The 12,087-nt window shown below is 41.9% G+C and overlaps 1 protein-coding gene across 1 annotated transcript; it reads right to left on the reverse strand.

Moving 5' to 3' along the window:
- Positions 1-305: 305 nt before the first annotated feature.
- LOC127757751 (protein CHUP1, chloroplastic-like) lies at positions 306-8,805 on the reverse strand. The gene is made up of 9 exons (XM_052283323.1): positions 8,496-8,805; positions 8,358-8,404; positions 7,519-8,223; positions 2,714-4,006; positions 2,457-2,588; positions 2,198-2,379; positions 1,941-2,052; positions 1,703-1,846; positions 306-625 (listed from the first exon to the last, which is right to left on the reverse strand). Exons 1-9 carry the CDS (start codon positions 8,572-8,574, stop codon positions 530-532), a joined length of 2,790 nt encoding a protein of 929 aa, XP_052139283.1. The 5' UTR covers positions 8,575-8,805; the 3' UTR covers positions 306-529.
- Between the last annotated feature and the right edge of the window lie 3,282 nt (positions 8,806-12,087).

Raw genomic sequence — 12,087 nt, forward strand, 5'->3', positions numbered from 1 at the left:
CCGAAGGCGAGTTTTTGACCTGCACTGGAGTTAAGCAGATCTCCCAGGCCTCATGTTTTTCATTAACAAATGGTTATGCAACTTTATGCCAACTATGGATGGAGATTCACAAATAGGCTGGAATAAATGTGTTCTCCTTATTTTGGTTTTTCCTATTTAAGTGTGTTCTATTTTATTTGAACTACACTATTATCTCGAGTGCTACTTTGTAATAATTAGCTGTAGCTCTTCTTGAGCAAAGGCCGGGATATTATATTCCATTATCTAAAAAAAATATAAGCTGTCTAGTTGATTGGTAGTACTAGTTCTTTTGCTTTTAAAAATGCGCTCTTGCAACCTTTAAATACAAAGAAATACATAATCTAGTATGCATGTATTCATCGTCTGTACACGTAATCATCCTTTCCTGCCATATTGGGATTTACACTTGTATTTTTCTACTTTTTAGCCACTCAATTAATCTTGCCTTTCAAGTTTCAACAAAGAAAATAAACCAGTCAACTGTGGAATGCAGCATGCATGGTTAGAGCTATGAAATTTGTGGAGCAGATGTCTGTGTTGTACACATCTTGCTTCTTAGCTCTTCAAACGCCTTCATGCTTTCCTCGTCAAAGCCTCCGGCAAACTATACAACACGCAAGAATAAGTTGTCTTATGTCAGAAAAGAATAAGTTGTCAAGTAGATAAATTTCAATTTCTCAATCTATTAACTTATTAAAGGAATAAAAAAAGAGCATCCACGTTCACTCTTATGGCCTAGAAATTCTCATATTAATCGGAGAAAAAGAAAAGCAGAATCCATATAGCAATAAAATTAAGAAAAAACAGAAATTCAGAATTAAAAATAAGGAATATTAGAAGTAGAGTATAGAGTCCATATAGAAATACAATTAAGAAGTAATAGAAAATCGGAATTAAAAATAAGGAGTATTAGAAGTAGAGTATAGAGTGTATATGAAAATACAATTGAGAAGTAATAGAAAATCGGAATTAAAAATAAGGAATATTAGAAGTAGATTATAGAGTCCATATAGGAATTTAAAACTAACTAAAATTCAGAACAAACATAATAAAATTAAAAGTAGAGTTTAGAGTTCGTATAAAAATACAATTTAAAAATAACTAAAATTCAAAATTAAAAAAATGGGAAGAAGAGTCTAAAGTCAATATAGGAATATAATTCAGAAGTAACTGAAATTCGAAATTAAAAATTAAAGATTATCAAAAGATGAATTTATAGTCCACATAGAAATACAATTAGAAATAATAAAAATTCAGAATTAAAAATAAATAATATTGGAAGAAGAGCCTAGAGTCTATATAGAAATACAATTTACAAATAACGAAAATTCGGAATTAAAAAAAATATTGAAAGATGAGTCTAGAGTTCATATAGGAATATTATTTACAAATAACTGAAATCTGATATTAAAAATAATTAATAACTAACACGTATATAAAATACAATATGAATATTACACATTAGTAGTTTCGTAAAGTTAGTACAAAATTTAAAATTATGTTGCTATTTTAATATATTTGAATAATACATTAAGAAAACATATATGCTATTATATGAGAGAAAATATAATGATGCTAGCCGCGCAATCTGCGCGGGCCACCATGCTAGTTCAGATTAATCAACACCATCATGCTAGTTCAGATTAATCAACGCCATCGTATATATGCCCATGAATTATACCTGATGAACTCGGAAAGCAAATCTCACACCCTGGAGAAGCAAGAACTCTCTGTTGGGCTCTTTCTCGGTTCCTTGCAAGGCATCTAGCTCTGTGGCAACCCTATTCATATACTTCTTCGCCAGCTGAACAGATGCCAATTTGATCTATTCCCAACATAACAAGATGGAATTTCGATTTTAGATTTCCTACATGGTCTAACAAAGTGGCAATAGATAGAGGCTAGAGATGTATGTTAACCTTGCCAACTACCCCGGAATCAGACAGCCAATCCACCGGTATTCCATACTCCCTGTAGCGTGATATGGCCATGTCTCTAGTACGAAGTAGCGCATAAACACTCTGCTCCACTCTGACATAAGTATGATACTTGTTAGTCCAATTAAACATCAAATGCTTATGCTTGCTAAAGATAATTGGACTTGACAAGATATTTATTATCTTACTCTGAGGAACCATGTAATTTGGGAGAAGAATGGTTCAGAGGAGATGCTTACTTTTCAAGCAAGGAATACATCTTCTTGAGAGCTTCTTCACATGCAAGCTTTGGATCATCAGTAAACGACGAAACCTTGTGTTCTAATTTTAGCAGGTCTTGATACTCAAAGGCTGCCTCTCTTAGTGCATCAGTTTTGCTCTCTGGCCAATCAAAGTGCTTTAGTACTGCCCGCTCATCGACCTAAAACGTTATTTGACCCTTTTTCAGTACTAACTATTTTGTCATGTGTTGCATTGAAAAAAAATAGATAAGCTTACCAAGAAGGATAGTTCCTCATCAAGCCAGTTTACAAATGCAACAACGTCGTCGATATTTACAAAACTAGCTGCTCGGACCTCATTTGCTAGAGACTCAACAAAGTCTCCTTGTGTCTCCACATCCACTTTGACCTGAAACAAATCCATTTTTTTATATAAAAAGTAAGTCCTCATAATAATCTACCTGAATTAGCAGTGGACTAAAGGAATTCAGTAGTATATATTTCTGAAAGGTAGCATCATCTTGAATAACTTACAGCTAAGAGGAATGTTGATCTATTCTCAATCTCTCCAATCATGTTGCTTCTCACATCAGAAACACTTGATGTTGTTGATCCCAGAGAAGTTGTGTCCTTCTTGGCTTCACGCTTCATGAGACTTTGATAAAACTCTACAACCTCTGGAGCACGGTGTACCTTGTCACCACCAGCAAGATTCCTAGGTAGGGAACCAGGGGGTGGTGGCGGCGGTGGCGGGCCACCAGGTTTGCCAGGAGGCGGTGGTGGAGGAGGTGCACCTGGCGGGCGTGGCGGCGGTGGAGGTAACGCACTTGCAGTGTTGGCAGTGGCTGATGGTGCAGGAGGTGGCCTAGGAACTCTTGGAGCTCTCTTCTCAATATTTGCAAGTTTCAGTTGTGTCACAACTAGAGGGTTGTTCTGGTTATCACTAGGTTGGTCACTGGATTCAGCATTAGCTGTAGGAGCCTTTTCCTTTATTTGAGCAAGTTTTGGAGGGAGTGCAGATCTTGGAGATGGCACAATACCTGAACTGTTGACACCGCCATATCTTTGTACCCTAGCTTTCTCGGCCTTCTCTTTTATTGCCTTCTCCCGTTCTATAGCGAGTTTATGCCTATCTTTGTAAGCGGGATACTTGTCATCAGCAAAACCTTGTACAGTCTTTGACATCAAATGAAATGAAGATGCAACATTTGCCTCATCCATGATATCACTGGGATCTTGTTCCCTCTTTCCAAAGGTTGTAATGCCCATACCATCTCCTGCGTTTCTGAGCATGAGAGCCTCTAGGGGCCCCTTTGGTTTCTGGCTGGCGCTCTTTGGGGAGTCACTAGTGAAGGACTGTGTCGGTGAAGCTAAGCTGCTTCCGTCATCCTTGCCCCTTCCCCACTTCTTGAGCTTTTGCATCAGATTGGGCCTTTTGCCAAAGAAGCTGTATCTGCTAGAAGAACTGTCAACTGAAACGTTGTCGAAGTCTTCGCTTCTGGGTGAAGAAGGTGCAGAAGAAGCAGTTTCAAGGTCAGTGTCGCCCTGTCCTCGTTCTGATCCTGCATATTCCAGCATTAGAAGTTTGGCCCTCTCACGCGATTTTGGGCTCAGGGTCTTGTTAAGGTCACGAGCAGAAATTTTCTCAGACGGTGCCTGGTAGTTGCGGAGCTCATATCTCAGACAAGCATTAACCCAACGCAGGTAAACCAACTCTTCTACTTCACTGAATCTGTTCATTTGTAGGCCTTCTACTTGCTTGGTAAGGTCTTCATTTGCATGCCTCAGCTTGTTGATCTCCTCTCTTGCATGGGAAACTACATCACTCTGCACAATGATAAGCTCTGTTATTAATATATCTGTATATGCTGAAAATGAACATAATAAAAATATCTATTGCTAGTTCATTCTTCCTTTTCTGAGAGAAGCAGTGTGAAATTATGATGTGGTTTTGAAATATAAGTTTAGCTCTTAATATAGCTATGCATTATTGAATAGGCAAGGGATTTTTCAGTTAAACCAATGCTACTGTGTGCAAGTCTAGTCCAATGGATAATATTCAGCGGTTCAATCCTTTACCCTCTCTCTTCAGCATGCTCAGATCATGCTCCTCTTTTCCTAATCGGTAATGACAAAAGAGGTAGACCACCCAGTTTTAGATTTGAGGCATATTGGTTAAGAATTCCAGGTTTCCTAGATGTTGTGCAAGAATCTTGGAACAAGCCGATACTAGCCACGAACTGTCTCGCTACTTTCAGCCTAAAACTTCGTCGTCTTGCCCGTGATCTTAAGAGATGGAATCGCAGTCAGGTGGGGGATATTACGCTACAGCTTGCAGTGGCGATGGAAGTTGTCTTTCAACTTGACGTGGCACAGGAGTCAAGAGTTTTAACCAATGATGAGCGGCAGCTATACTCAAACCTCAAAGCACGTATTTTGGGCCTCTCGGTTCTGAATAAGTTAAAGATCAGGCAACGTTCTAGGTTAACATGGATTAAGGAGGGTGATGTAAATTCCAAGTTCTTCCATATAAAAGCAACCTCAAGGAGGAGAAAGAACTTCATCCAATCACTGCAAACTCCATCAGGCTTAGCAGTTTCAGCCAAGGATAAAGAAGATGAGTTGTTTAGATTCTATAGTGAGAAATTGGGGACAAATTTTCAAAGGACGAAGAATCTGAATTGGACCAATTTGCAACTGCCTTCTTTTAATCTGTCCGAGCTAGAGGAAGACATCTCGGAAGAGGAACTTAGAGGAACGATTTTTGGCATGCCTCCCGAAAAGGCTCCAGGTCCGGATGGTTTCATTGGAGCTTTTTTCAAAGTTGCCTGGGAAATAATCAAAGGTGACCTTCTAGCAGCGGTGACTTCCTTCATGAACCTAAGCACTTCACATCTTGAGGAGCTAAATTCGGCCTACATCTTTCTGCTGCCAAAGAAAGATGACGCTTCAGGTGCTGATCATTTTCGTCCTATTAGCCTCGTACACAGTTTTACCAAGATAATCACCATAGTGTTAGCAAATCGTCTTGCACTGAGACTAAACGAGATGATCTCTCAAAATCAAAATGCTTTTGTGCGAAAAAGAGCAATTCATGATAATTTCATTTTTGTTCAAAACTTGGTTCAGCGCTTACACAGGACAAGAAAACAGAGTTTGTTCATTAAAGTTGATATTGCCAAAGCTTTCGATACGGTGTGCTGGCCTTACCTCCTTGATGTTCTTCGACAGTTCGGCTTTGGCAACCGTTGGCTCAATTGGATCTGCAACCTTTTTGCCACCTCTTCGTCCCAGGTCCTTCTCAATGGTGCACCGGGACAACCAATTCCTCATGCGAGGGGTCTTCGTCAGGGCGATCCTCTGTCACCAATGCTCTTTATTCTCGCCATGGAACCCTTCCACTGGATTCTTAAAGCGGCCGAAGGTGCTTCCATCCTTTCTCCGTTAGAGAGTAACCGTAACAGGTTCCGTTGCTCTTTATATGCTGATGATGTAGCTGTTTTCACAAGACCGGATGTGACAGAGCTCACCACCCTTTCAAAGCTTCTAAATCTCTTCGCGCAAGTTTCAGGCCTCCACACAAATGTTGCCAAAACTGAAATTTTTCCTATTAGATGTGAAGGAATTGATCTAGCTCCTTTGTTACAAATCTTCCCAGGCACAATTAAGTCCTTTCCCTGTCGTTATCTTGGATTGCCACTCCACTACCGAAAATTGAGGAAAATTGATTTTCTCCCCTTAATTGAGAAAATTCGTTCACGACTCCCTACTTGGAAAGGAAGGTTTTTCTCCTCTTCAGGTCGCGAAACCCTGGTAAAAACGGTTCTTAGCTCAATGCCAATCCACCATCTTTTGGCCCTCCAAATGCCAAAGTGGGTTTTCAAGAGAATTGATAGGTGTCGAAGATCTTTCCTCTGGAAGGGCGAGGACCCAGACCATTCAAACCCAGGCAGCTGTTTGGTAAACTGGCAGACAGTGTGCAGACCAAAATCTTTGGGGGGATTGGGACTCCCTGATTTGGAAAAATTTTCTAGAGCTCTCTGTCTACGATGGCTGTGGCTTAAATGGAAAGACGAGGACAAACCCTGGGCTGGTATGAATCTGCCTTGTGATGATATCGATAAAAGGTTGTTCCAAGCAGCAACTACGATCGCAGTGGGCCACGGAGCAAAAACAAGTTTTTGGCATGATCATTGGCTTCAAGGCTGCTGCCCTAAAGATATTGCCCCTCTTTGTTTTCAGCTAGCAAAAAGGAAACAAAGAAATGTTCAGTTAGAGGTTTCATCAAACAACTGGATTCTCTCCTTCAGGCAATTCTCGTCAATCGAAGAGATCCACGACCTCGTGCGGCTGGGAGGCATGCTTCAAGATTTTCATCTATCACAAAGTGCCGACGATATAACCTGGAATTGGAACTCCGCAGGTTGCTACTCAAGTAAAAGTGCATATTCTTACCAATTTGAAGGTTCTTTCACTCGTTTGGATTTTGTCTCTCTTTGGAAGGCGCCAGCTGAACCTAAAATGAGGTCTTTGGGATGGCTTATTCTTCACCACAAAACTCTAACGGCTCAGAACCTCCTTCGGAGACATTGGCTTTGCAATTGGATCTGCTGTCTTTGCACCGATGCATTTGAGGACACTAATCATCTTTTTTGCGAATGCTCCTTTTTTAAAGAAGTTTGGGCGCTAGTTCACAGTTGGCATAATTTGCTAGTTTCTAATTCACAGCCGGCTGGGATCGCTTCTTGGTGGGAGGATATCAATCGACAAGGCTCAGCAATCCAAAAGCAGGATATTAGAGGAGTTTTGTTAACCATTTGGTGGAATGTTTGGCTTGAAAGAAATAGGAGAATTTTTCACAATACCACTTGTACTTCGTTTCAAGTAGCATACTTTGTTAAGCAGGACCTAGATTTGCGGAGGACTGCTTTTAGACCTCCTTGATTTCCTTTTTGTTTCTGGGACTGTAAGTTTTTTATTTTTTTCTCCTATCAATTAAATTCCGGCAGCTCTCCTGCCGTCGTTTCCCTCAAAAAAAATATATTCAGTGTTGATAATGTGAGAGGAAAGTCTAAATTCTGAGTCCTTGTCATGAAATTGATTGATGGAATCCCAAGGGAAAATTAAAAGAAGAAGAAAAAAAATTAAAGCCTATCATTTTGTGCCTATTTTTCTTAATGTGAAAATGTAGGACAGCAACCAGCTGTCTGCATGCCACATAAATCATGAAAAAAATATGTCAACATTAAAAACAACTGTTGCTGCTGCAAATGATGCCACGCAAATGTGAGGCTTTAGAAGCATATAATTGCTGAGTGAAAATGATACTAATATCATACCTCTGTTATTTTTCCTTGTGCTGCATCCAGCTTTACGATGAGATCCCTTTTCTCATACAAAAGCTCCTTGTTCTTCCTCCTCAGCTCAACTACCTCCACCTCCAGCTCCTTGAGCTTCTTCAGCTTCCTCTGCACCTCTGCGTCCTTGATGGCTGCCTCCTCCTCCTTGGACTTCAGCGCAATCACCTGGTTCTTTAGAAGCATCAGCTGCCCTTTTGTCTGGTTCGCCTCCATCTGTATCTGTCGCTGCAGCTCCTTGATCTTGTTCCTCGCAGCCTCCAGCTCCCTCTTGGCTCCTGTGCCACGGGCGACGTCATCCTGCAGCTTCTTCCTCTCCTCTTGCAGCGAGTTGATGGTCATTTTGAGCATGTCGATCTCCACCATCTTGATCTTGAGCTGTCTGTGTAGCTCTACAACATCAGTCTCCTGTTCCTTGAGGCCATAGTACTCTAGCAGCTCTCCCTCAAGCTTCACTTCCCTCTCCTCCAGCTCACGCACAAGTCCACGCAGCCTCTCCAGCTCGGAGTTAACACTGTTGTACCGAGAGCGTTCTTTGACGTCGAACCTGTCACTTGGTAGGGGGATGTCAATCTCCCCTGATAGGAGGCTCTCGATCTCGGAGAGCATGTCGTCATCATCTGAAAGAGCTGAATTGATTATGCCGCTGATTGTTTTAACCTCTTCCTTCTCTTCTTCTTTCTCCCCCTGAACCACAGCAATTGAAAAGAACAGTTAAACTCACAAGTTTTGAGCTAGTAGAGAATGACATGCATACGTGTTCAGAACAGTTACAGTTAAACTCACAAGTTCTAAGCTAGTAGAGAATGGCATGCACTTACATGTTCAGAGTAGCGAGTTTTATCCTTTCCTTTCCTTGCTTGGCCATCTGTTGAAGTTCAACAAGAGCTTCAGTGAGAAATTCAGAGGAACAAATTAAGGAAGGAAGTGCCACTGCAAGAGAGAAGCAAGTATAGTACCTCTGTTGCCACTGTTGGCTCTCTTAAGAGTTAAAGCTGCGACGGAGGCTACAACAACGACGCCTAACCTGACAAGCATGGCTCCTTGCCCTCATCACTGTCCCGGGCAGGAGAGCTGACGACGCACAGAGCTCCCTTGGCTCATCAGAAACTGGCAAGCTATGAGAATGGCAAGCCAGATATATCTTGGGCTAGAGATAGATAGATACATTGGAGGAGGAGAGCTCCAGCTCGTTGCCTTGGAGTGAGTGAAACTGTGAAAGCCACTAGAACATGTGGCTTGCAAACGGTTCCTTCCAATTTGTCTGTCTCTATATGTTTATCTCTTCCCTTGTTTGCAAAAACAGACAGGACTTGTATAGCAGACGAGTTCTTTTCTGTGTGCTAGCAGTGTAGCACTTACTAATAGCTGACAAAATTTACATATGCTGACAGTGGCAGGAAGAAAGCATGCATCTTAATTTGTGGCTTCTGATTTGCCTGTCATGATACAAGTACGGCTTGTGGCTTGAAAGCTAGCTTAATACGCAGGCTGTTTCCTGTGCACAAAAATGGGTGGTAGCTGGCGTTTGATAGTGATATTTGGATAGCAAAGACCAGACGATAGTTGAGGCTTATGAGGCTCACAGGATGGAGCATTGCTTATCATTACCCTCTTCTGGACACACCTGCAAAGGGCCTGTTGGAGATTTACTACAGTAGATCTAAACAGTAAATGGGAACAGTAATCAGGCAAGCTGTAAAAAGATTACTGCTTACAGAGCACTTTGCTACAGTACTGAAGCGCTGTTCGGTGCATTGATTCACCGTAGCAGTCTCAGAATACTGTAGCTACAGTTATTCTCTGCTGTACTGTAGAGAACCTAGATCCGTTTGGCGGAGCTTCTAGCTGCTGCAGCTTCTCCCAGAATCAGAAGCTCCCTTAAACAGTCTAGCTTCTGGTCTAGATTCTAAGAAGTTGTAGTTGTAGAATCCATAAAATGAAGTAGAAGCCAGAAGCTAGAAAACCCAGCTGCTTCTCAGAATCTTAATCTCCCCCAAACAAGCCAAAAACTAAAATACTAATAAGCTAATAACACACCAGTGCACTCACCAAAAGTTTTGATTTTCCTTTTGGCATATTTTTAGGAATCTGGAGGTTCACATCTTAATTTTATTGGCATTGTTTTCAGGCCTGTAATCTCCATGGAATGGAAGTGTTGGAATAAATGGGCTAGGCCCAATTTAATTCAATTAAAATCTCAAGAGCCCACAAGTAATGTTAGAGAGAATAATACTGCCTTAAAAATTTAGGTGGAAGAACCTCAACTTAAATAGGGTGATATTAGAGATTCCCTATTGACCGGTTGAGGTGATGGTTGGACTGCCACACGCATGCGCGCATGCCGAGTCGGCCTCGGCCGTGGGCGTAGCGAGGCGAGGCGGCCGACCGAGTCGAGCCTGCCTGCTGCTCTTCCGTTTTGTAACAGACGAGAATAAAGTCACCATTAACAAATGAAATTCATTGTGTTGTAACCTCCGCAACAAATGAGAGATTCATTGTGTTGTAACCTCCACAACAAATGAGAGATTCATTGTGTTGTAACCTTTACAACAAATGAAAGATTCATTATGTGGTAACCTTCACAACAAATGAGATTTATTTTGTGGTAACCTTCACAACAAATGAGATTTATTTGTGTGGTAATGGAGATCTCTCTCTCTACATATAACGCAAGGCAGAGGCTCTCAAAGAGTGTGTCTTCCTCCTACTATTGTTCCTTGGCGATACTCTCCTTCTGTTCCTGCGCTCTCTCTGTTTCCCCGGTTCTGTTCATCCCGCGCGCACGGGTGATCGGAACGAGCAGGTGCCTCCGAAACTCCGTCCGCTTGAGAACCTGCACGGGTAGGCGGGGGATCAAGTTTTTGGGTAGCGCTTCAAGCGCGACTGCTCTGCATCATCTTCACCAATATGTCGACAACCAGTGACAATAACAACACTGGAGACAAGGAGAAGGCAATACTGCCTCAAACTCCAGCGGAGGGCCATTCTCGGGGTATAACGTTTCACTATTACCGTTCGTTCTTCGTTTCCTACAACTGTCTGTCGCAATATTATTGCGTTCTCTTATCTATGTTGATGCTTATTCTATATTAAGCATGCTCATGTTGTACACATCTAGCACTGTCACTAGATCTACTCAAATTACAAATGTCATGTTTATTGTCTTAATATTTTGGATTAAAATATGCCGAATTATGACCAAATTTCCAACAATCCAAAAACTTGATAGGTCTTTTTCGGTAGTTGGCTTTGCTGCATCCCTAAAACCACATGCTTTCGATGGTTCAAATTATAAAAGATGGAAAGCACGTGCACTTTTGTGGTTGACGGCGATGCATTGTTTCTTTGTCTCACGGGGCAAACCAAGTGAACCGCCTCTCTCACTTGAGGAGGAGGCTAAGTTCGAGGCTGCGGATTGCTTGTTCCGTGGAGCATTGATCAGTGTGCTCGCCGACAATATTGTGGACGTGTATATGCACATGCCTTCAGGGAAGGACATGTGGGATGCTCTTGAGGCCAAGTTCGGGGTTTCCGATGCCAGCAGCGAGCTGTATGTCATGGAGCAGTTCTATGACTACAAGATGGTCGATGGTCGTTCTGTAGTGGAACAGGCTCATGAGATTCAGATGTTAGCAAAGGAACTTGAGAACAACAACTGTGAGTTGCCTGACAAGTTTGTGGCAGGTGGCATTATTGCCAAATTGCCACCTTCTTGGACGGACTTTGCTACTTCTCTAAAACACAAGAGGCAAGAGTTCAGTGTTACTGATCGTATTGGCTCTTTGGGTGTTGAGGAGAAGGCGAGGGCAAAGGACAACCGGGGCAAAAAGATCGAGGGAGGTTCTAGCGCCAATTTGGTGCAGAAGAAGAACCCTCACGCATCCCACAACAACAACAAGAAAGTCAAACCTGACGTCAAACCCACGGCTACAACCAATTTTAAGAAGAAAGACAAGGGAAAGGCAAAAGGAGGTTGCTTTGTGTGTGGCAAGTCTGGGCATTGGGCCAAGGATTGTCCTGAGTGCAAGGACAAGAAGTCTACAAAAATGGTTATTAATGAGGGCGGAGGAACATCGAGGTATGGTAAATTTTTACCTACAATTCTCTTTGTCTGTCACTCACCTGATTGGTGGGTTGATACTGGTGCTAATATTCATGTGTGTGTCGACATTTCCCTGTTTTCTTCTTATCAGGTCGGGAGAGGTTCCTCCTTGTTGATGGGAAACGGATCGCTTGCGGCTGTTCATGGTGTTGGTACGGTCAATCTGAAGTTTACTTCGGGAAAAATCGTGCAGCTGAAGAACGTGCAGCATGTCCCTTCAATAAAGAAGAATCTAGTTAGCGGCTCTCTATTGTGTAGAGATGGTTTTAGACTTGTGTTTGAATCCAATAAATGTGTCGTATCTAAATATGGAACGTTTATTGGAAAAGGTTATGACGGCGGAGGCTTGTTCCGCTTTTCCTTGGATGATATGTGTAATAAAGTTGTGAACCATGTAAGCAATGATGATGATGAGTCTAATGTGTGGCATTCACGACTCTGTCATG

The sequence above is a fragment of the Oryza glaberrima genome, chromosome 12 (genome assembly GCF_000147395.1).
Source record: "Oryza glaberrima chromosome 12, OglaRS2, whole genome shotgun sequence".
NCBI lineage: Eukaryota > Viridiplantae > Streptophyta > Magnoliopsida > Poales > Poaceae > Oryza > Oryza glaberrima.